A 26,138-nucleotide genomic window follows, 5' to 3' on the forward strand; every position below is an offset into this window, starting at 1 on the left:
TCCTGCGGAAGACAAAAAGAACAAAAGAGAATTAGAGGAGGTTAATCAGGCACATTCCTAGTTTGCTACCCTACGCTGGAGGAATTAGAAGGGGTATAAAGATGAGAGACAGAGAAAGAGAGGAAAAAGAAGAGAAAGAGAAAAAAAAGGATTGTCAGTCAATGGGCTGACGCGCAAGCAGCGGTGGCACTACGCAAATGTTAAAGGTGTTCACATAGACCTGTTGTACTCAATAAGCACAAGACGGCTTCAACTGCCTTTTGAGCCGATGAAAGACGAGGACAATGCTCCAGCAGCATCTGCATAGAGAGTGGCCGATCGTTCAATGGTTGAAATGCGTCAGAAGGCTTCTGTCTTTCAAAGGCAAATCGAGGGCAACGGCATAGCAACTGGATTGACATTTGACTAGTGGGCTAGTGCTTGACTCTCGTGAGGTCATTCATTCGCTAGTCCGTGCCAAGGAGGCTCTTTACTATGTCTTCTGGAGTGGAGCTGCGCCCCGATAAGTGACGCCGGTCGCCGCCATATAGGACGACAGAGTGCATACAGAGAAGCCGACGACAAAGTGCACTTCGTAGCTCCACCCTCGTAGTCGCCTTTGGAGACTGGGACATGCTTTTGTAAAGCAGTGAAAGATTTTGCAAGTCCATGGTGACTTCTTGCGTCGCTTATGACTGCACAAACTGCATCAAGAAGACGCCTGGGATCACTTTTTACGTGTAAGTAGTCTCGCTTCGTTCGCTGACGATCGCCTGTTTTTCCGTGTATTTTGGTAAATTAGAAACAATATCAAATGGTCGCATGCGTGTATTACATGCGTATAGATGTATGGAAGGTAACTTGAAACTTCAGAAAGCTCGGTGACCGGACGTTGTCCCTGAGTTTTAAGTTCATAGACGAAGAACTTGCGGTCTGTAGCTGCACGTATCAAACATTGGAACGAGTAGGACGTCTGAATGCCCTTTGAATTCCGAGTTTTGTGGTGGTGTCTTACAAGGCAGGACTGACGGCTTGCATGCATATCTTTTGGCGGGTGAATATAGAATTCGGTGAATGTTTATTGAGGAATTCGCAAATGTAGAAAACAATTCTACGCCGTGATTATCGGGGTTCCGAAAGACAGTGCGCTGCGTTTTGCCTGGGAACGTGCTGTTCGAAGAAATAATTAAAGGGCTACGTACGGTTACCATCTCTGTTCTACTCACTTTGAAGAATGCTGCTTTGATAGAACGTGGCAGACAACCAGACTGTGGCATTGCAGTGTACCTTCGAGTATTTTGCGTTTCGAGTGCATCCGCAAAATCTAGTTCGTTTCAAACTCCTTGACGTAGCTTCAATAGAATGTAGTCACATAAATAATCAATTACGTCAAAACAAGGTGAGACACCTTTGAAATCCGTTTTATCTTGCCGACGAAACGGAGACCAAAACGCCGATAGACGAAGTTGCCAAAATGAGTGAGTGGCGTTATATCAAACATCGAGCTACCTCGTTTCTAGGTTCTGAAGGCTGCTCTTGCCATGACACCACAGGTCACCAACGGAATCTGATAAATATTCTGCATAACTAACGCTACTGCGATCGTTCTTATAAGCGGTTCATATGGGGTACGTCTTCTGGAGTTCGTCGGTTGCACGCGACATCAGTGCTTCGATTTTGGTTCCGCTTGTAAATTGGTCCAAACTCGATAACTCTAGAAAAGTTACTAATCACTTCCAATTTGCTTATTTACCTGTTTTTTCTATTTTTAACTTTGATTACTTCAACTTCCTTATATATATTTTCAGGTAATCTGCAACACACACACACGCACATATATGAAAGAGCCGAGCAAATGTCACGTTTTCCTTGATCTTGAGTATCTGCTGGCAGATTTCTTAAAACGCAAATGTATACTACATCCCGGTTGTAGAATAATAGTGCGTCGGCAAGCTCAATATGTGAAGCATCCTTCGACAACCATCCATCTGTGGTTCATTCGTACATTCGTGGTCCGTCCATCCGTGACGCGTCCATAAATTCATTCAACTGCAGTTCGTTCATCGCTCTACCCACCCGTGGTTCGTCCATCCAACCGGCTCTCCATGGCTCGTTCTAACGCACTCATACATCTTCGTCGTGTACCTTATCTTCATTGTCATAGTGAATGAAACGGACAAGGCACAATGAAGAAACATAGACAGAAGGGTACCTCTTCCCTAAAATGTTGGCCTGCATGACTAGCTTAAATGACTGTATAGCGTATCTACAAGCCACTGCAGCCGTTCCTAGATCTGTTAGCAATCGTAGAGCCAAACGAACTTGCAATAATGTTGCAGCGCGAGCAAAACAAAAATTTTTTTTTGCGCTGGCCTCGTAAGGTTTCTTCGGAAAGTCAATCCTATCAGCGATAAAAAAATTTCAATATTTCACTCGCACAATATAAAAGAAAAAAACACAAGCACTGCGCTGAAAGAAATTGTAATAACAAGGACGAAGTGTTATAGAGCGGAACGCCATAATCACAACATCTTGTCTTTTGTCCTCAAAGAAAGGCATTTTAATATTGGCATTGCTCTCAATTCCAGTATTATTGCAATGATGTCAATAGACATCATTTCGAACGCTGCCTCATTATTGTCTCACGCGCGTCTAAAGATATCATCGCTTTTTCGCGAAACTCATGTGTTTTCTTTTTTTCATTTTGCTACAGAGTCAAATTAGGTTTTTGTTTGCAAATTTCACAAAAAGAACATTAGTGGGAAGCAAGAGCCATTGCGTGCCCTCTTTCTTCATCCACTCATTTTCTGGCTTTGAATTTCTAGTACAAATGTGCACCAACTCCATTATATTAACTTTAAACGGACCCTGATAATCAAGACCTCACGATAGGCAATCTAGAATATCGCATATGATTGTTCACCGTAGAATTATTATTTTAAAATTTTGCTTTCAATACTCCACAGCAGTGAATGACGTACGAGAAAATGGTGTTCGATGCACCATTTTGAAGAAAACCAATTTTTTACGCACGAACAAACAGCCGGAAAAAGCGTTCATAAGATGAACCGGCAGAATTTTTCAAAATTACTATAGGGCATACCTTAAAATACTTTCTTCTCCGTGCCTCTACTCATCAACAGTATGCTGCCGATGGTTTCAATCAACACTTTCTCGCGTTTGGAGCACACTGGGGCAACTACCGCTATTCTTTACATAAAAGGAGAACTTTTAGGGGCGAAGCTCCTTAGGGCGTGGGCTGTGCGTCCCCTGTAGCCTGTATGTAGCCACCTCTAGTTTAGTTCTTGCAGTGTTCACTAGATGGCGGTACCGTCCCCTGTATGTAGCCACCTCTAGTTTAGTTCTTGCAGTGTTCACTAGATGGCGGTACCGTCTCCTGTATGTACCGTCTCCGGCATGATGATTGAGCAGAAGCTTCCAGGTTTATTTTATGCGGACGATATCGTCTTATTTGCGGACAGTCGAGATGATATACAGCAGCTGGCGAATATATGCGGAAGGGAAGGTGAAGCTCTTGGACTAGGATTCAGTGTAACGAAGTGTGGTTTGATGGTATTCAATGATCCCTGTGATCAGACGGTGTCCATACAAGGCCAAGAAATACCGAGGGTAAGTGAATACAAGTACCTTGGAGTATGGGTAAATGAGAGTGATAGATACATGGAGGTACAGGAAAAAGCCTCGGCAGCAAAAGGAAAGAGGAATGCGGCAATAATGAAGCACAGAGCGTTGTGGGGATACAATAGGTATGAGGTGCTTCGAGGTCTGTGGAAGGGTGTAATGGTTCCAGGGCTTACTTTTGGGAACTCAGTGGTGTGCATGAGGGCAGAGGTGCAATCGGGAATGGATGTAAATCAAAGGACTGTGGGACGCCTCGCGTTGGGTGCTCACGGGAAGACGACAAACGAGGCTGTAAAGGGCGATATGGGGTGGGCAGGTTTTGAGGCGAGGGAAGCGCAGAGCAAAATAAGGTTCGAAGAAAGGCTAAGAAATATGAAGGAGAGTAGATGGGCAGAGAAGGTGTTCCGTTATTTGTATAGGAAGAGCGTGGACACACAGTGGAGAAAAAGAACTAGAAGACTCACTAGTAAATATACGGCTGGTATTGTGAGCCATATGTCAACAAAGAGCGTTAAGGGAAAAGTCAGGGAGGTGGAGAGGATTTACTGGATGGCAGCTATGGAGAAAAAACCGGCTTTGAGTAACTACCGAAAGGGCAAAAATGAAATAAGGAGGGAGGCATTTTACGATAATTCAAGGGGAAGCGCTTTACTGTTTGAAGCGAGATCGGGTTGCCTTAGAACGCGTAGTTATAAAGCAAGATTCAGTAAAGAAGAAGAACAATGGACATGCTGCGGGAAAGATAAGGAAACGGCGGAGCATGTTCTGATTGAATGTGGAGATATCCACCCAGGTGTACGTTTGGGCACGAGCCTAAAGGAAGCCTTGGGTTTTAGGGACAACAATGGAAAGCTGAACACACCCGCGATTGAAATAAGTAAGAGACGGTTAGAGTATTGGTGGCAGAAAATTAGAGAGAAAGGACAAAAATAAATATTGGAAAAATAAAATATGGGCAGTGTGCCGTAAATGGCAGAGAACTTAAGCTGAAAATTTACCTTTTTTCCATTAAGATAGAATTTATCGAAGTAGAGGCATTAGGCCAACATAAAAAAAAGAAAAAAGGTTTTTTTTTGTCGAGCCTGGTGGCATACTTGTCACCACCCCGTTATAAAGGGGACGCTCATAGCATCCATCCATCCATGTAGCCACCTCTCGTTTAGTTCTTGTAGTGTTTACTAGATGGTGCTACTTGTAGCTGATGATGAAAAGATGCAAGATGTTATAAACTAGAAAGCGGTACTTGTAGTTGATGAAGGCGCGAGATCTTATAAAATAGGAATGATGTCACATATGGCGCGTGTCATTGGTTGAAGGCAATCGTTCGATTTAGTGCGGCGACGTACGCTAGGGGGAGCGTTGTAATAAAATCGAGTGGGCAAAATGTACAGAGGATTCATGGTTTACCAGGTTTACCTCCGGAGCTTCGCCCACTCATCATCATTCACTTCATGCATATGGCGGCACTTTTTTCTCAAGTTTCACTTTAGTGTTTCCTTTTTGCGCCGTGGGAGGAACTTATACAGCGCGTTTTAGACGTCGAGTTAGACAAGCGCTCATTTCTTGCGACATGGCGTCGACGCCGCACGTAGCTTCCCATCAAAAACGGTGAAGTGCAACAGATTCTGATGAGCCTGCATCAGAATTTTGTGATGGTAGTAGCAGCGAAGACTCTGAAGATGACTTCTATTCATAAGAATTTCGCATGGATGGCGAAAGTGTGTCACTTATCCCCGGAACGTCAATAGGTACACGCAGGTAAGTTCCGTTTTCTGTTCCGAACCGCTTCGTCACGGCGGCGATCAGATCTAAAGACAACCGTCGTGTTCTAAAGGTCACGGTTCTTATCTGCGGAGTGTAAACGTCATTGGGTCAAGATCACGTCTCGATGGCGGCACAGACTGGAGTTTTGCTCGAGAAGACGCCCGGGTGTTGACCTCAACATTGCGCTTCGCAGTGCCCGCAGCGCTTCGTAACAGCCACTATGGCTAACACGTTATTGCAATAGCAACTATATGGACACTTTCGACTGGATTTCGCCGCCGGCATCGGCGTGGGCATAGAAGTCCGTCCGATGTCTCTCACCGTATATGTATACGTATCTATATACATGAAAACGCAAGAAAGAAAAACATCCCAGGAAAAAGACTCCGGTGCGTGGAATCGAACGTTGCACCTCTGCCTCGTGAATGCGAGGCGTTGACAACTGAGCCACCGAGAGGTACCTCCTTCAATGTTCAAACAGCAAGCTATTCATATCTACCGCTTACCGCTGATGGGGGGCATCACGGGAAGGAACTATCGTGTTTTCAGGATTATCAGCAAGATGGTGCAGCTGCGCGTGGCGGCTCTCATCTCTCAAGCCTATTTTGACCCAGATAGAGAAGAAGCGGATGTACGCTCGATCGCGCATCGTTATATCATGCAGTGGAGAGAATCATACGTCTTGGCTGGCCTTTGAGTTTCGTCGAAACGATTATTTTGTAGTTACCGGGCACACAAAAGTCACTGCAATCGTTGCACAGCCTCCGTTTGCGAAAAGGGCGCGCTTTTCTGACACAGCAAAGTAACAACTGAGACGCCTATTCGCGTTAATCGATACCTGTGAGTATGTTGAATGATTGATTGATTGATATGTGGGGTGTAACGTCCCCAAACCACCATAAGATTATGAAAGACGTCGTAGTGGAGGGCTCCGAAAATTTCGACCACCTGGGTTTCTTTAACGTGTACCCGAATCTGAGCACACGGGCCTACAACATTTCCGCCTCCATCGGAAATGCAGCCGCCGCAGCCGGGATTTGAACCCGCGACCGGCGGGTCAGCAGCCGAGTACCTCGGCCACTAGACCACCGCGGCGGGGCACCTTTTTTTTATTGAAATGATGTATAAGGAGATGTTGGCGCACCAACATCTCCTTATACCTGTGATTATGTTTCATGCGTCTTTTGTGTGGGAGAAATGCGGGGCACGTTTCGATCTGCTTGCCATTCTGTGCATGACGTTCCAATTTGTTGCTATTGCCTTAATTGCTTCGTTTTTTAGCAAATCTGTGAGTTTTTTGTATAATATAATTTAAACAGATATAAAGTTTCTCTTTTCCTTACTGTTGTATATACCTTCTTCTTTAAATATATATTTGGAAATTTTTAGGTGGCGTTTGTTCTTAGCAGCAACCATGGTTTTACGCAGTTTTCTCGTTTTTCTCACAAAATTTTTATTGAAGATTTGTCTACAAAAAAACCATAAAACATGTTTGCTTGAAAATAATACTAATCAAAAGCGCAATCCTTCTGCTACAATTTTTTTACACATTACAATACAAATCATTGGGCGTAGCAGTAAAAAAGTAGTTTACTAGATCACTCAAGAACTGCTTACTTTCCTGCGGACAGGAACGTGTTAAAGAAATAAAATTTGTCACACTAACATATTGTAACGCGGACTGAAAGAGCGAGGAAGAAGAAGACATTGGACGCTCTCGAGCGATGGTGATTCGGCAGTGACGGATGAGCGCTGACATTTTTCAGTGTAAAGAAACCCATCACATCCGTAACAGCTTTGGTGGAGCGGTGTTGGGTGACTTGCCATGCTGGACTCCGCAGCAGAAGTTCTTCGAAGAAGCAGACGCTCAGCTGGCCTACCCCCGGAAAACATCAGCATGAACGACGACACAGCAATCCCATTGACATACTACGCTGCTGCATCCACCAGTGCCACCGACACGGCACAAGGTGGCCGTCGACCTCGACAACCAGACTACTGGGCAGCTGAGCCACGAATGTTCTCAGGTAAAACTGACGAAGACGTGGACGCTTGGCTAAAATACTTCGACGGAGTGAGCCGCTACTACGAATGGGGCGCATCGGCAAAGCTCGTGAACGTAGTATTCTTCCTTGCCGGGACAGCCTTGCTTTGGTTTGAGAATCATGAACATGTCTTCCCCACTTGGAATATGTTTGTTAAGGAACTGAAGGCCTGCTTTGGGGACACGAGTTCCATGAAAAAGAAAGCTGAGCAAACGCTGTCACGTAGGGCTCAGTTGCCCGGCGAGACGTGCACAATCTACACGTGCACAATCTACATGGTTTTACGCAGTTTTCTCGTTTTTCTCACAAAACTTTTATTGAATATTTTTCTACAAAAAACATAAAAAATGTTTGCTTGAAAATATTTCATCGATATGTGGGGTTTAACGTCCCAAAACCACTATATGATTATGAGAGACGCCGTATAGTGGAGGTCTCCGGAAATTTCGACCACCTGGGGTTCTTTAACATGCACCCAAATCTGAGCACACGGGCCTACAACATTTCTGCCTCCATCGGAAATGCAGCCGCCGCAGCCGGGATTTGAACCCGCGACCTGCGGGTCAGCAGCTGAGTACCTTAGCCACTAGACCACCACGGCGGGGCAATTGCTTGAAAATAAAACTAATCAAAAGCGCAATCCTTCTGCTACAATTTTTTTTACACATTACAATACAAATCATTGGGCGTAGCAGTAAAAAAGTAGTTTACTAGATCACTCAAGAACTGCTTACTTTCCTGCGGACAGGAAAGTGTTAAAGAAGTGTTAAGAAGTGAAGAAGAAGTGTTAAGTTGAGTGGGTCCGGCGGCAGCATGGAAAGCACTCGCTTCAAACTTTTATGCTCTGTCTTGAAGATTTCTGCATGCACCGGAATCTACAGTGTTCTGGACGGACCATCTTTTTCAAGCAACGTACTCTCTGGGCCCGTCAACGAATGTTTCGTCTATTCCTCGTGCGGCGAAGTAGCTTGCTCGGTTACGGCGAAGAAACTTTTTGGCAACCGTATCAGCTGGACTGAAAGTGAGTGCGCATGGTGCGATATCAGGAACAAGGTGACATCTGTGACGACACCGGAACGTATAAAGGCATCGCATCGCCCGCTGCTCTTCAGTGGGTCCGGCGGCAGCATGGAAAGCACTCGCTTCAAATTCTTATGCTCTGTCTTGCAGGTAAGCTTAAAGTACAATTTCAAAAGCTATAGAAGTGGCAACTATTTCTTACTGCTGCTGCCGGATCCCCCTGCAGACCTCATGAATGTGTCTTTTGTGGTGATGAATTTCTTGAGAATGCTGTTGCATGTGTGTGGTGATGTGGAGAGTAACCTTGGTCCTGAGGTCGAAGACATGTTGCGAGAGTTGCTCTCGGGGCAGACTAAAATTGAACAGGAGATAACAGGTCTTTCCTCTAGGGTTGCATCCTTCGAAGAACGATTAACTAAAATTGAGCTGTCCATTGCGTCAATTACTGATGTTGCACTACGCGTGTCTGAACTCGAGAAAGCCGTAGCTGACATTCGAGAGATTTTTAGTAAACTGGACCACAAAAACGATGATTTAGAGAATAGGTCCAGTGGAAATAACCTGCTTATCTATGGCTTAACCGAAAACTCTGGGGAAACTTCAGACGAGTTGCTGGAAACAGTAACTGGACTGATTACATCAAAACTAGATGTTAAGTGCGGCGACATCGAACGATGCCATAGGCTTGGAGTGCGTAAGAGCAGTAGCACTAGCCCAAGAACTGTTATTATTAAGTTGCTGGATTTTAGAACTAAGGTTGCTATTTTAAGAAATGCAAGCAAGTTGAAGGGCACGAAAATATTTATAAATGAAGACTTCTCTCAGCGCGTGAGGCAGATACGCAAGGAACTGTGGCAGAATTCAGCCGAGATAAGAAGGAATGCGAAAAAAGCCAGGCTGCACTACGATCATTTTTTGGTGGACAACGTTCGGTATTCTTGGAAGGAGAAGAAAAAAGTTATCGTTAACGAAAGTCGTCGGCTGTCTGCTACAAACAATGAATGACGGCTTAGATCGAAGTCCTTTGCGCTTTTGAATTTAAATGCGAGAAGCCTAGTTAATAAAATTGCAAACTTTAACTGGCTCATTGAGTGTCATAGTCCATCAGCTATCTGTGTGACCGAGACTTGGTTAAACGAATCTATCCTTGATCATGAATTCTTGCCTCCTGGTTACACGGTTATAAGAAAAGATAGGCTTTCTGGCCGTGGTGGCGGAGTGGCACTTTTTATAAAAGTGGTATTGAATTTTCTTTACTGCCAGAACTCCCAAATACTGAATCTATATGGTGCAAACTAGTGCTTGGTGGTCTCGCTATTGTTTTTGGTGCTCTCTATCGTCCTCCTAACTCTGCCTCAGACGTTTTTTCGACTGTCAGTGACTATATTGTGGGACAAAGGCTGGACTGTTCTTAACACGTATTGACCGGTGACTTTAATGCCCCCTCTATAGATTGGAATTTGTTAACATCAAGTGGTCGTGACAGAGTAATTTGTGATTCTTTAATTAGTCTGTCACTAGCTTACGATCTATCGCAGCTGGTTGATCAGGCTATACGCGAGGATTCTGTACTAGATCTTGTTTTTGCCAACCATGAGTTGGTTAGGAATGGATATCAAAGCAGGGTTGTCGAGGGAATTTCCGACCATAAGGCCGTTATTGTTGATTTAAATGTTGCTTGTAAGCCAGTACGACCAACGTTTAAGACTGTGCTGAATTTTGAATGCGCAGACGACACTTCTATTTTTGCTAAACTTGCAACATGCTTTGACGATTTCTTATCGAGTAGTGACCACTGCAGTATTGACACGTTGACTAACCAATTTTACAGTATAATTAATGAATGTATAGCGCAGTTTGTTTCTCACAAGAGCATAAAACATCATGCCAAACACCCTTGGTATACCAGGTCAATTATACAGCTTAAAATTCGTATTAAGCGACTGCGAAAGTGACGGAGGGTTCACAATTATGATGGGGAGTCCCAAATTAACTTGCTTAAATCTGAACTAAAAGCTAAATTGAGTGATGCCAGAAAGTTTTACTTTAATACCACGTTAAGCTCTTTTATGAAAAATAATCCCATTAAGTTTTGGAAAACTATCAAGCCTACCACTGCCTGTCCGTCAACCTTCATGATAGATGATGTGTCCTGCTCCGATTCATTCAAAATTTCTGAAGCCTTTATTATGTATTTCCAAACTGTATTTGGAGATGACAATGGAAGGACCCCTGACATTCGTAGCAGCCAGGAAATAGATTCGTTTCCAGCAAATAAAATTAGCTACACTGGCATTCTTAACCTTGTGTTGAATATCGACACTACTAAAGGTGCTGGGCCAGATGGCATACCAAACATGTTTTTGAAGCGTTACGCACAATGGAATGCTCGTTATTTATCAATAATGTTTGTTAAATCATTAGAAACAGGTATTGTGCCGACCGTTTGGACAATCGCCAATGTAATTCCTGTGATTAAATAGGGTAATAAGAACTCAATTCTAACTACAGGCCTAGTTCATTACCGTGTACCTGTTGCAAGCTTTTAGAACACATAATTCATAAACATGTACTTCAGCACGTCACTAATAACATCTTATTGTCCTGTAATCAGCATGGTTTCCGCTCTGGTTTTTCTACAACTACACAGCTCATTGAATTCACTCACGACATCACTTCGGCTCTTAATACTCGAGGACAGGTTGACGCCATATTCATAGATTATAGCAAAGCATTTGATGTTGTATGTCACACAAAACTTCTTACTAGACTCAGAAGTATTATTACCAATGACAAAATAATAGGCTGGATAGCTGATTGGCTACGTTTGGGGTCACAATTTGTTACGTTTGAGCATTCGCAGTCATCGTCATGTGCAGTCACTTCCGGGGTACCACAGGGCTCGGTGCTTGGGCCCCTATTGTTCATTATTTATAATAATGATGTCACACAGGTCATTAAAGACACACCAGTGAAGCTTCAATTGTACGCTGATGACTGCGTTTTATATACTAGCGTAAATAATGCTCATGACCAAAATGTTCTGAACAAAGTATTTTCGTCCTTTTGTGGTTGGAGCGCCACGTGGCAAATGAACATTAATTTCTAAAAAACAGTTAAAATAAAATTTACTAATAAAAAACAGCCGCTAAGGTTTAGTTATAGTTACAATGGGCACTACCTAAACTCTATTAATACATTCAACTATCTTGGTGTTACCTACACTCAAAACCTAAAGTGGCACCATCACATTGAAACGATTTGCGCTAGAGCACTTCGAAAGCTGGGATACATAAAACGAACACTGAAGCACTCTACCAAGGACTGCAAATTAACGGCGTATAAATCGCTCGTCCGACCATTGCTAGAGTACGCCTCAGTGGTATTGGTCACCCTATACTGCACTTGACATACATATGTTCGAGGGTATACAGAAAAAAGCAATACGATTTATATTTGGCCGGTATGACCGAAATTTTTCTCCCTCATCTCACGCATGCTCATTGTCGTTAGAACCCCTTGCTTTCCGACGCATACTTGACCGTATCAATCTGCTACATAAGATTGTACACAGCCGCAGTAGCATTGAAGCACCAATTTTTTTTGTTATTCAGCACGACGAACCACGCGCTGATCTCACCCACTCAACATTGTTCTCTTCCAACCATTTGTAAATTGCTTTAAGCATTCCTTTTTTCCAGCCGTTGTTGAGATTTGGAACAACCTAGATGGTTCCCTACCCGAAAAACCAATTGAACTGTTTCTGAAAGAACTGCCTAACCATATTTTGTAATATGTTTTAAATGCTTTGTATGTTTCTTTGGTATTGCTTAATGTATGTTCGTTCCTTTTCCTAATGTACCCACTCCTGCTATGTCTCGCGTACGAGACAGCAGTATCTGTAAATAAAAATATTTGTAAACGTCAGACATATTTGTAAACGCAAATATGTCTGACGAAGACAAAGTCGGTCATTTCTTAAAAGACATCGCCGAGGACGTGTACAATTTTTGATAACAAAAGAAAACTTGAACACTCCTTCGATTTTCAGGCAGCAATGTCGCGCATTCGAGGCGTTGAAGACCCGGAGAATTTTACCCATGTTCGGGCGCTTGGACAATGTTCCCACTGTCGCAAGTATGGACGTCGCCACGTGCGAGGACATTCCCTTCCTCGTACGTCGGGTTGTTCGAGAAGAGCTCGTACGACTTCAAGCAGGTGACGTTCACCACCAATGCTCGTTCGCCGCGTGCCCCGAACCACCTCCCTACTGGATGCGAGAGCACCACGCGGAAAACCGACCACGCACAGAAACTGCAGATTTTACCCCGCGGCTTCCGTTTTCCCCGACGGGTTGCGGCCACCACCGGATGTCATCATCTCGACGTGCCGCTGTGGACCTCCGACCGTCGTCAAACAGGCCTCTACCAGATGACTATGCGTCATCACAAAATGTTCCTGCTGAGCACGACCCATCTCCGCGTACTTCTGCCACCTCTGCTCCTGCTAATGTAAGCCGACAAGTCCCCGTTTGCTACACATGTGGCCTCCCAGAGCATATTTCGCGCTTCTGTCCCAGACGACCGCCTGCACCACCACGTTTTTCGACGTATCCGGCTCGTATTTAAGAAACGCCTGTGCCGCCACGTTTTTCGACACACCCGCCTCGTATGCACGAAACCTGAACCTCTCACCCGGCCAGCCACCGTCCCCGACAGCAATGGCCTAATGTATTTCGCAGCGAGTCCTCCGCCTCCGAGCGAAGCCTGACGCCTCCTCCGACACGGTACCGCCGGTCGCCGTCTCCGCTTCGTCGGTCACCTTCCCCGCATCAGGTGGGAAACTAACTGGTGCGACCGATGGAGGTGCGGTCGCGCGACGGTCAGTTTTGCCAATACCTCCTTCTGCTGTGATGTTGATGAACGTGTGTGTATAGACGATGTAGATACTCTTGCTCTTGTAGACACTGGTGCTGCTGTTTTGGTTAGGAGCCTTCGTTTCAAACATCGTTTCCTGGGTCACAAAGTTATGTTCGCGTGGAGTCGTAAAGAAACTTTTCGTGGAGTTGGAGGCGAAGCGTTATGCTCTGTTGGTATTTGTTCAGTTGTACTCAGGAATAGTGGACGAAATTTCCGAGTTGAGTTCACTGTACTGGCTTGCGCAACTCATGACCTCATTTTATGGATAGACCTCCTTCATGAATGCGGCGCTACGCTTGACTGTGGAACTGGAGAGAATCTTCTACAAAGTACCTTGCCCGCTGAAATAGTTGACGATTTTCTGACTCTGCCCATTGATGCGCTTTCGTTGTCTGAAGATGTGACGACCCCTGGTCGGACAGCAGTGTTTGTACCCGTATGCTCTTCTCATGTCCGCTCAGGAACCTGGACTGGACTTGTGGAGCCTGATCATGCAAACGCCATCACGATGAATGTGCTGGTCCCACGGTCTGTCCTTACAGTCATCGACGGACGTGCTTGCTTGTGGGCGCTCAACGCAGCCTCATAGCTTGTTGTTCTACCAGCTGGATTCAAACTGGGAACGTTCGAGGAGCAGGCCACAACTGACGTAAGAATGGTCTCAGAGTCTCCAGCCATCAGTCGGACTGCGCCCAACTACTCAGCCGAGATTAAACGTATGATCAATATGTCGTTGCCTTCTTCAGAGCAGAATGTCTTTGAGGAGGTGCTTACACGCTACGCGGGAGTCTTTGATTTCACTCAAAACAAGCGTTGTTTCATGTTGCCCGAATCCCGTATGCACCACCGCATCAACACGGGAGATGCTACACCGATACGCCAGAAACCCTATCGCGTGACCCCGTCAGAGAGACAAGTGATCGTCGATCAGGTCAACGACATGCTGCAGAAAGGCGTTATTCCAGAGTCAAGCAGTCCCTGGGCAGCTCCTGTTATATTGGTAAATAAAGAAGACAACTCTTGGCGATTTTGTGTAGACTAGCACCGTCTCAACGCCGTCACAAAGAAAGACGTGTATCCGCTACTACGCATCGACGATGCTGTTGATTGTCTGCACTCGGCCGCATACTTTTCGTCCGTCGACCTAAGGTATGGATACCGGCAAATACCAATGCATCCCTCTGACAAAGAGAAGACTGCTTTTGTCACGCCTGATGGGTTATTTGAATTCAACATTATGCCGTTTGGCCTATGCAATGCCCCAGCTACCTTCGAGCGATTCATGGACTCCATCCTTCGCGGTCTCAAATGGAAGATATGTATGTGTTATCTCGATGATGTAATTATTTTTGGCAAGACGCTCCACGAACACAACCATCGGCTTAGCGTTGTTCTAGATTGCGTCAAACAAGCTGGTCTCGTTTTAAACACAAAGAAGTGTCATTTTGGTGAGCGTCCAGCCCTTGTGCTTTGATATCTAGTCCACATGGACGGTATACGACCAGACCCGCACAAAATCAGTGCTGTCCGAGACTTTAAGCAACCGACGTCTGTGAAGGATCTCCGTAGCTTCGTGGGCCTGTGTTCTTATTTTCGTCTGTTTATCAAACACTTCGCCCAGCTTGCTCATCCCCTGACAGAGTTGCTCCGGAAAAACGCCCCACTCCGATGGACCGTTGAGTGTGAGGCTGCTTTAGAGCAGCTGATGTATTTGCTTACTTCTAGGCCCCTTTTGCGCCATTTCGACCCGGAGGCACTCACGAAAGTGCATACAGATGCTAGTGGTATCGGTGTTGGTGCCGTGCTAGTTTAATATCACGACAGCCGCCAGCACGTCGTGGAGTATGCAAGTCGTAATTTCACTAAGGCGGAGAGGAATTATACGGTCACGGAATTGGAATGTCTTGCAGTTGTTTTCGCCGTCCAAAAGTTCAGACCTTATTTGTACGGCCGGCAGTTCAAGCTCGTCACAGATCATCATTCGCTTTGTTGGCTTGTCGGACTACGTGAACAAGCTGGTTGGTTAGCTCGCTGGGCCTTACGGCTTCAAGAATATAATTTTTCTGTGACCTACAAGAGCGGTCGAGGTCACGCAGATGATGACTGCTTATCTCGTCTTCCATATCCGACTGTGGATGCTGATGATGATGATTTCGACAACTACCTGGCAGCAATTTTATCCAACTTCCCAAATTTGGACATCTTCCGTCACGAGCAACAGCGTGACCCTTCGCTGAAACCAATGATTGATGTGGCTCGTAGCTCTAAACGCGGCACGCCTTTCGTGATTCATGACGCCCTACTATATTGCAAGAATTACTCCTGTCATGGTTCCACACTACTCCTCGTCGTGCCAGAAGGCCAGCGTCTCGCGGTATTTCAAGCCATGCACGATGACATCACGTCTGGGCAACTTGGATTTGCCCGAACGCTTCGCCGTATCCGACAACATTTTACTGGCCTCGACTCTGGAAGAACACCAAGCACTACGTCGCAAGTTGTGATGTCTGCCAACGCCACAACCAACCTACCACACCCTTGGCCGGCCCACTGCAGCCGGTTAAGTCACCGACATCACCATTCAAAAAAGTCGGCATAGATTTACTGGGCCCTTTCCGCAAGTCTACCACCGGCCGCCGCTGGATTATTGTGTGCGTAGATTACCTGACGTGGTATACTGAAACGATGGCGGTTGCTTCAGCCACATCATCTGATGTGTCATGGTTTCTTCTGCACTCGATCATACTCTGTCACGGGGCCCCTCGTGTGGTGATAAGTGATCGCGGCCGACAGTTTACCGCTGACGTTGTCGAAGAGTTGCTACGGCTTTGTGGGTGTCAGTATCGCCATTCCACGCCATACCACCCTCAGACCAAGGGCCTCACTGAGCACACCAATCGTATCATCATCAGCATGCTTTCAATGTGCGTCACAGCGCATCACAAGAACTGGGATGCCGTATTACCTTTTGTTACATACGCCTTTAATACAGCGAAACACGAAGTCACGGGTTATACGCCTTTCTGTCTTCTCAATGCTTGTCATCCCCAAAGTTTCCTTGACACCATACTTGCTTTTTTGACGAACGAAAACGCCAGTGTCACACAGACGTTGTGTCGCGCCGAAGAAGCTCGTCGACTTGCTCGGGTTTGAACTCTTTCCGCCCACGCTCGCGCGAAAGACCGTTACGACGCAAAACACCCGCCCGTGACTTTCGCTACAGGTGATTTGGTCTGGCTGTGGACGCCCGTTCGAAAGAAGGGACTTTGCCCGAAGTTTCTTTCTAAGTACTTACGACCATTCGTCATTACTCAGTGCGTAAGTGACACCACTTACGCTGTTGTGAAAGCGACGGCTAGGAACCGGCGTTCGCGTAAGACGCAAATTGTGCACATTGCCAAACTGAGGCCCTGGAACAACCGATCGCTTCTACTCGCTCGGTGAGCTTCGCCTGGCCCGAAGGGAAATGTAACGTGGACTGAAAGAGCGAGAAAGAAGAGGAGATCGGACGCTCTCGAGCGATGGTGATTCGGCAGTGACGGTAGAGCGCTGACATTTTTCAGTGAAAATAAACCCATCACATCCGTAACAATATTATTCCTCCTGAAGCAAGTTTTTTGGCCATAGCTGCGCAGTTACTGTTTCTTTCGCAAGTCAATCCGCACATATGTAGCTTTTAGGGGCGAAGCTCTTTATGGCGTGGCTTCTTCATCCCTCGTAGTACGTAACCGCGAGTGGCACATACCCGAAATAGCGGCCCTTACGATTTTGACCTCCATGGTGGTTCTGGTGAGAGTGTGCATGTGCCACCTCCCGTTTAGTCCTTGAAATGTCCGCTGGATGGCGGTGCTTCTATATGGAGAATATATGATGAAAAGATGCGAGGTGGTGGTACTTGGAGTGCTGAATAGATGGACGAACGGACACACAGACAGATGCATGGATGGACGCATGAACGGACGCAGGCGCGGATGCATGGACGAACGCAGGGACGGACGCACGAACAGACGCACGCACGGACGGGTGGATGGACGCATGGACGGTTACACAGACGCGCGGAGGAACGGACGGAAGCAAAAACGAATGGACGGACGAATGCTTCGCCCCACTTTAAAGCATTCACTACGTGGATATGCTGCCATTTTTTTTCTCTCATGTCTTATTTTCTCATGAACATTGCACGGTATTGGGCTTTGGGTATTGTGCACATGAAATTCGGGTTTCGTTTGGATTGCATTTGAAGTCACAGCTTTAGAACGTGAAGGTCGACGCTGCTAGCGTGCCTCATAGCCGAGTGGATACCATGATCATTTGGCGATTGCAGGCACCGGTGTTTGAATGTGGCATCGGCAAAAAGATTGGCTGCGCAAATAGTTTTTCTACTTGGTTTCTCTCTTCTCCTATCTCTTTCTTTCTACCTGTATCTGTGCTGGTTCTCTAGCCAATATAAAGTATTGCATCTAAAACTCTAAAAATTGGCGCTAGTGCACTGGGAGTGCAGCAGATGTCAACGAAGAGGAAAAAGAGTACAAGGAGAGTGTGTCGATTCGTGGTGATAAAAAATTTTTATCTCGGGCCAGCATTTTTTTCCTCTTACTCTCCGCACATGGCACACACCTACTAGAAGCGAGTAGCTGAGCAGAAGGTGAATTCTTCCCTTCATTGCTTTATTACATAATATTTAATCCACCAGTTAATAACTGTATTTTGTCGCAGTGGTGTAGTCCTGAATGGCAAAGAAAACATCCCTGGAGGTGTAGCCTAGAACAGGGGCCCCAATGAAAGAAGGAAATGTTCGGATAGTTAGAGGCCCAGCTTTTGAATAAGTGGTACTAGTATGCTCTTTCTCAATGCATTGAATCAGCGACGACACAAAAAAGTGCTCAACATTTTCATCCTGAATACAAAAAATACGCAAAGGCGAATCCAGTAAACCTGGTCTAATTAAAATTTGAGTAGGTAACCTGCAACAAAACTTTGTTGGGACAACTTGCATCACCCTTCATTTAGCGAAATCATTGCGCCAGAGAAAAAAATATTAGGGGACCGAAAAGCGTCAATCGCATTGAAGCGTTCATGATATGTGGAGTTTAACATTCAAAAAACGCCATAAGATTTTTATTATGGTTTTATTATCACTTTTATTACTATTATAATTGTATTGCAATACATGTACAACTTCCGGGAGATACCTGCGTCGTGCTGTCCTTACTTAAACTTCAGGGATCACTTCGTAGTTTAATGGTCCCAGCTGACGAAGAATCCTGTAAGGGCCAAAAAAGCGCCGCGTGAGAATACATGATAGGTCACGTGCACGTACTGGTGTCCAGACCCACACTTGGTCTCCAGGTGAGTCCTGAACACCCCTTCGTTTTAGCTTGTAACCGTGCGCGTCGACGTCCTGCAATTGAATGATGCGGCGCTGTGTAAGTTGTCGCGCCTCTTCGGCTTTTTCTACATCATCGCTGATGCCAGGGTCATCCTCTTCGTTCGTGTTGTTGATAGGAAACATCGCACCTAGTGTCGTTGTTCCTGTCCGACCATAAACAAGCTGAAATTGAGTGAAGTTGGTTGTTACTTGTACTGCGGTATTGTACGCAAATGTAGCATGCAGTCTTATGGTGTTCGAAGTTTGATGCTCGACGTCCACATACATCGCGATCATGTCAGCATGCGTCCCGTTCAGCCTTACAGTTAAACTATTAGTCTGCGGATGGCACGCTGTGATGCTTCTGTGGTCGGTGTGTGTTAGTTTCATGATAGACAGTACTAGCCTTGTAGTGAACGCAGTTCTTTTGTCAGTAATAAGGACTTTAGGTGCGCCAAGTCGCCGCACTATCTGGGTCACAAAAAAAGTTACAGCTTTGCCGCAAAAGCGAAGCAATAAACGCGATGGCAACAAATTGGAAGGTCACACGCAGAATGGCAAGCAGATCGAAACGTGCACCGGGCTTCTCATACGCAAAGAACGCACGAAATGTATTCACAGATACAGATTAACGCGAATAAGCGTCTCCGTTGTAACATTGTTTTGTCTGAAAAGCGCGCCCTTTTCGCAAATATACGCTGTGCAACGATGCAGTTATGATAGTTATAGCGCGAGAACAGAACTACGACAATGAGACAAGAAGAACAAGGAGGACTTTTTGTCGTCATTCTGTTCTCAAGCTATTACTATCATCATGTCATAAGAACTAGCCAAAACTACCACACTTCTAAGACTGCAGTGACTTTTTCGCACCCAGTAACTACAACAGAATCATTCGGACGAAAATCAAAAGGCTAGCCAAAGCGTACTATTCGCCCAACAACAAGCTATAATGGCGCGCTATCGAGCGTTCATCCCCTTCTTCTTGATGCGGGCCAAAATACGCGTGAGAGCTGAGAGCCGCCGCACGCTCGCTGCGCCATCTTTTTGATAATGCCGAAAACACGATAGTTTCTTCCCGAGATGCTCGACAACAGCATAAAGTGATATATATGAATAGTTTGCCGTTTGAACGTTGAAGGAGCTTCAATGGCTAACGCCTCACATTCACGACGCGGATGTCCCACGTTCGATACCGCCCGCCGGAGTCTTTTTTTCTGGCATTCTGTTTCTTTTGTGGTATATATATATATATATATATATATATATATATATATATATATATATATATATATATATATATATATATATATATATATATATATATATATATATTGTCACTGATGCGGCCACGTCCACTCGAGGGCGACCAGGAAAACTAGTCGTCGCAGTCCACGAGGCAAGGGCTGCGACACTGTCGAACTGCGGAAGCCCTCAGGAAAGCCCGTCGAACGTGATAGACGTGCTTGTGGATGGCGTTCGTGCATCTGCCCTTGTAGATACTGGAGCCGCCGTATCCGTGATGGACGAAAAACTTTGCCGATTACTGCGCAAAGTGACCACGCCGCTTTGCGGGCTCTGCCTCCGTACAGCCAGCGCCCAAAGCATTCACCCTACAGCGATGTGCACAGCCCACCTTATGATTCAGGACGTGATGTATGCGGTCGAATTCATCATAATTTCTTCATGCTCTCACGACGTCATCCTAGGATGGGATTTTCTTTCCCGCCACGAAGCCGTCATTCATCGCGCACCAGCAGAAATAGAACTCGCGCCATTCTCTTCTTTGACGCCGGCCGACAGTCCATCCGCTGCAAGCAAGTTACTCGTCAGAGACGACACTCAAGTGCCTGCAAACTCGTCCGTTGCGGTGTCGCTCTACTGCGCAAGCCTTTCTGACACCGCTGCACTCCTCTCGCCATCTCATCGTGTTTTCATAAGAAAAAGCTTGCTAGTTCCTTTCGCGACCATCCAACTCACTCCCGGCAGCACCACTATTTTTGTTGTGAACCCATCTCCATACAGCGTTACGTTGGTGCGAGGAGAATGTCTCGGCAGCGTGGAACCCATCGAAGACGCGCAAGTTATGGATCAACCCGATGACATGCACTACCCAAGTTCCTGTACGCTTGGTGCTGTTTCGACATCTGCTTCATCATCCGAAGATATATTCGGTCCCTGCATACCCGACGACCTTACGCAGGGCCAGCGTTCCCAGCTTTTGGGCCTGTTGGAAGAATTCCGCTCTTCTTTCGATGTCGCTCAACCTTCTCTCGGCCGCACATCCACTGTTACGCATCGCATCGACACAGGCGCACAGCCACCGCTGCGGCAACGTCCATATCGCGTATCTCCCACAGAACGCCGTGTAATCAACGAGCAAGTCGACGACATGCTTCGCCGCGATGTTATTCGCCCCTCTAGCAGCCCCTGGGCATCTCCTGTCGTTCTCGTCACGAAGAAGGACGGTTCTGTGCGGTTCTGTGTGGACTACCGACGCCTCAACAAGATCACTCGTTAGGACGTGTATCCACTACCGCGGGTAGATGACGCGATCGACAGCCTGCAAGGAGCAGAATTCTTTTCATCCCTCGATTTGCGCTCAGGGTACTGGCAAGTACCTATGGCTGAGGACGCTCGACCAAAGACCGCTTTTGTCACCCCCGACGGCTTGTACGAGTTTAACGTTATGCCGATTGGGCTGTGCAATGCGCCCGCCACCTTTGAGCGCATGATGGATACAGTTCTGCGTGACCTGAAATGGCACACGTGCTTGTGCTACCTTGATGACGTCGTCGTTTTCGCTCCTGACTTCTCGACGCACCTTCAACGCCTTCGGCATGTTTTAACGCGTCTGAGAAACGCCAGTCTGCAACTGAACCTAAAGAAGTGCCAATTTGCAGCTCGGCAGCTGACAATACTCGGCTACGTCGTGTCCAAGGACGGAATTCTCCCTGATCCAACCAAGCTTCGGGCCGTGACCGAGTTCCCCAAGCCGACATCCGTGAAGGAACTGCGCAGTTTCGTAGGACTGTGTTCCTACTTTCGGCGCTTCATTCGAAACTTCGCGACTATCATATCGCCACTGACGAAGCTTCTCGGAAGTAACGGGCCTCTCCATTCGTGGTCATCACAGTGCGACGACGCTTTCAGAACACTTCGTCGTTTGTTGACGTCGCCTCCCATACTCCGCCACTACGACCCTACGGCCCCTACAGAGGTACACACGGATGCCAGTGGTGTCGGCCTCGGCGCTGTCCTTGCGCAGCGCAAACCAGGGTTCCCGGAATATGTCGTGGCGTACGCGAGCCGTACGCTTACTAAAGCCGAGACTAATTACACAGTCACCGAGAAAGAATGTTTGGCAATCGTCTGGGCCCTTGCAAAGTTCCGACCTTATTTGTATGCTCGCCCATTTGATGTCGTCACCGACCACCACGCACTATGCTGGTTGTCGTCATTGAAAGATCCCTCAGGCCGTCTCGCCCGGTGGGCACTTCGCCTGCAAGACTATGACATCCGCGTGCTGTACCGCAATGGAAGGCAACATGCTGACGCCGACGCCCTGTCGCGCTCTCCCTTGCCTGACGACAACGCCAACTCAGTGTCTCACCTTGCCATTTCTTCGATTAGCATTCATGCTATTGCTACTGAACAGCGCAAGGATCAATGGATTGCCTCACTGATAGACTTGCTGACTGATCCATCCACTCCATCCACTCGCGCGTTGCGTCGTCAAGTCCACCATTTCGCCGTTCGCGACGACCTCCTCCATAGACGCAATTACAACGGTGACGGCCGCCAGTGGCTACTAGTCATACCTCGCAGTCTGCGCTCTGACATATGCGAATTATTTCATTCTGATCCGCAGTGTGCGCACTCCGGGGTATCGAAGACGTACCACCGCATTCGCCAACGGTACTTTTGGCGCGGCATGTACCGCTACGTGCAGAAATTCGTTCGCTCCTGCATAGAATGTCAGCGCCGCAAAACTTCAACGCACCTGTCGCCGGTAAATCTGCAACCTCTACCTTGCCCTGTCAGGCCGTTTGGGCGCGTTGGCATCGATTTGTATGGGCCACTTCCACTAACGTCGGCTGGTAACCGCTGGGCCATTGTTGCTGTGGACCACCTCACGCGATACGCCGAAACGGCCGCTCTTCCCGCGGCTACAGCGAGCGATGTGGCTTCCTTTCTGCTCCAACGATTCATTCTGCGACACGGCCCACCCCAGGAACTTCTCAGTGACCGAGGCCGTGTCTTCCTGTCTGAAGTCGTTCAAGCCATTCTCAAAGAGTGCAACGTTGTTCACCGCAAAACTGCTGCTTACCACCCGCAGACGAATGGCCTCACAGAACGCTTTAACCGTACGCTGGGCGACATGCTCTCCAAATACGTCGCCGCCGATCACACAAATTGGGATTCCATTCTACCCTTCGTCACCTACGCATATAATACCGCCCCTCAGAGCACTACTGGATTTTCACCTTTCTTTTTATTATATGGAAGGCACCCGTCACACACCATCGACACGATACTTCCGTACAGGCCAGATCCGTCTGAGTGGGCACCTATTTCTGCTACAGCCAAGCTTGCTGAAGAATGTCGGGAGCTTGCAAAGACCTTTACTGCGCATGATCAAGAGCGGCAAAAAAGCATTCGCGCTGACGCCAGTACTACTGCACCCACATTCCTCCCTGGAGCGCTCGTCTGGCTCTCGATCCCTACTACTGCAACTGGCCTATCTTCAAAACTATTGCCTAAATACGAAGGCCCCTACCGTGTCGTCAAATGCACTTCCCCAGTCAACTACTTGATTGAACCCATCGAACAATTTTCGGACATGCGTCGTCGAGGACGCGACATTGTTAACGTGGAGCGCCTCAAGGCCTACCATGACCCGCTCATTGTAACCAGCTGTTAGGTCGCCAGGCGGCTCCCTTTTCGTACCCGGGGTAGTTGTGGTAAAGCCTTTGAACAGTGGGTCATCCTTTTCAGCGCCTTCTAGTGGGTCGCCCTTTTTCTTAAGAAGAAGAGCAGCTCGTGCAGAGAGTCGATCCCCGCATTGACTGTCGCTGTCGTGAATCATCGCTGAGTGTCCGTCAATAAACCGCTTAACAATATATATATATATGTGCGTGTGTGTGTGTGTGTGTGTGTAGGCATGGTGGTTGAGTGGCCGTAGCGTTGCATATAGTCCAGTAGATCCTCCGTGAGCGGTCACAGCGTGGTTTATTTCGACTTTTCGGCCTAGAGTCTGGCCTTCATCAGGATTAAAGGTACAGTTTGTTGGTGCTCAGCTTCATACAATCTCAAATCAGAGGGCAAGAAAAGAGGAAAAAAGACAGAAAAGATAAAAAAGAAAAAAGGAAAAAGGAAAGAAAAAGAAGAAAAAAGAGAAAAAGAAGAGAAAAATATTATACGGTGGACTCCCCCCGGGCGCCCTCCTTCCACTCTTCCTTCCACTTCCCCCCTCATCTCTCTCCCTCTTCTTCCCTTCACCTTTCTGATGTCAGTGGTCTGTGTATGCTTCCTTTCACTAACGCATTCCTCCCGACCAGACTGCGCCTCCTGGCACTGGTGCTTCGGTGCGGGGCAAAAAAGAACTTTTTTAGGAAGTTCTAAGCCTTAACTACTCGGAGTCCCGTCAACATTTCGCCGTCGTAAGAGGGGTGCCGCGTATTGTGGCAGAGGCTGGTAAGAGGGCATTTTAAGAAGTTCTAAGCCTTTAACTACTGGGCGCCCTGTCAACATTTCGTCGCAAAAAGAGGGGTGCCCCGTATTGCGGCAGAGGTTGGTAAGGGAGCGCAATGCGAATTCCTTGCCCGCTTCTGGATTACGCGTGTAGTGGGGGCCTCCCGGCTGTGCACAGGATTGCTGTTGGGCATGTCATCCATGGCACATTTGATTGGGTAGTAAAATAAAACAGAATAAACAGTAAATAAAACAGTTTTCTTTCTTATGGCCTTGAGTTCCCGCGTCAAAACTCCGTACGGGCTTTGACAGAGTGGCCTGGCACTTTCTTCAAGTACGATGAGATATTTCGCGTCAGGAGCCTATGGAATTCTCGACGATGATGAAAAGAATTTCTTGTTATTCAGCAGCAGATTTCTAAGATGTTCTTGTTTATACGTTGAAAGGCTCGAATTAACGTCAAAAGGTACTTGAATTTCTCGGATTAGATTCGGCGAATTTAATGAGGGTGCAAGCGTTGCTGGCTTCCAGTATCTCTTTGTAGTAGCCAACCGTCGTGCCTTTCCTCGCGTTCTTGAACTCGTTGCTGAAGTTCTAGAGCACCACTCTTGCGATCCCTCATCGCAGCTGAGCTATTCTTCGGGTGACGCAACTTTCGCAGTTCATTTTAATCGCCTTCAACAACGCCTTGCATGTCTAATGATTTTTCATTGACAAAAAGAATGCTGACGATAGAGCGGGAAGGAATGGTGACTGTATTCCAGCACATTCAAGGCGTGCCTTCTTTGGGACGTATGCAGTAGCAGTGCTTTTTCTGTAGTTAGTGGTATCACCTTCTTTCCGAGGTCAATGACGGCACCAAGGAGGCTTAAGGAGATCTAACAAAGTCAACATCACTTGAACAGTGCTGCAGTACGAAGAAACTTGCGGTTTAAAACTTACCGTTAAGTTGCGTTAAAGTTGACTTTTACTGTGCAGATTCCTGCCGATGTAACTAGGTGACCTCCAGCTGTAAGGTATTGAGGGCCTTTCTGATTGTCCCTAACTATCTTCAACTTCGCGGCGAATTTCCCACTGATGACGCAATAGCCAGCTTCACTGTCGAGGTCAGCTGTGACGCCGTCGCAGTTGGTGAGGACGCCGAGGTCGATAATTTGCCGCCTCGCGTTGCAATTAGTTCGTGACATCCGATCTCGGCTACGACGATTCGTACATCTGCCTCGGCGTTGCGTCATCAGGTCTTCTTCTGGCCGCTAAGTTTCAACATTGTGACAACGTTGATGTTGCGTTGTGTTCTTGAGGTTTCATCGCTGCGTCATCGTCTACGAGAAAGGATCTTCGGCAGTTCGTCGTACAACAGCCGTACCTCCATCGGTTGCTGCCCTTTGTTTTCCAGGTGCGGTCTTGGTTATTGATAGATTGATATGTGGGTTTTAACGTGCCAGAATCACCATATGATTACGAGCGACATCGTATTGGAGGGCTTCGGAAATATCTACCACCTGAGGTTCTTTAACGTAAACCCAAATCTGAGCACACGGGCCTACAACATTTCCGCCTCCATCGCGGGCTAGGTGTTTGGCGCCGAGTGTGGCCAGTATACGGCCAGCGGTGAGACAAAATGTTGATTTGATATGTGGAGTTTAACGTCCCAAAACTACTATGTGGTTATGAGAAACGCCTTAGTGGAGGGCTCCAGAAATTTCG

The 26,138-nt window shown here is 46.9% G+C and overlaps 1 protein-coding gene across 2 annotated transcripts in view; it reads left to right on the forward strand.

Annotated features, from left to right (window-relative positions):
• The first annotated feature begins 450 nt into the window (after window positions 1–450).
• LOC142817436 (uncharacterized) overlaps window positions 451–26,138 on the forward strand; it is a 141,557-nt gene continuing 115,869 nt past the window's right edge. Inside the window, exon 1 of one of the 2 annotated variants that reach the window (XM_075894456.1) lies at window positions 451–719. In XM_075894456.1, coding sequence (XP_075750571.1) covers window positions 671–719 — 49 coding nt within the window. In that variant the 5' untranslated portion in view covers window positions 451–670. Of the gene's footprint in view, window positions 720–8,345; window positions 8,601–26,138 lie in introns of those variants that run through there. The other variant, XM_075894455.1, reaches the window with a different exon arrangement.

The sequence above is a fragment of the Rhipicephalus microplus genome, chromosome 5, assembly GCF_043290135.1.
Source record: "Rhipicephalus microplus isolate Deutch F79 chromosome 5, USDA_Rmic, whole genome shotgun sequence".
Taxonomy (NCBI): Eukaryota; Metazoa; Arthropoda; class Arachnida; order Ixodida; family Ixodidae; genus Rhipicephalus; species Rhipicephalus microplus.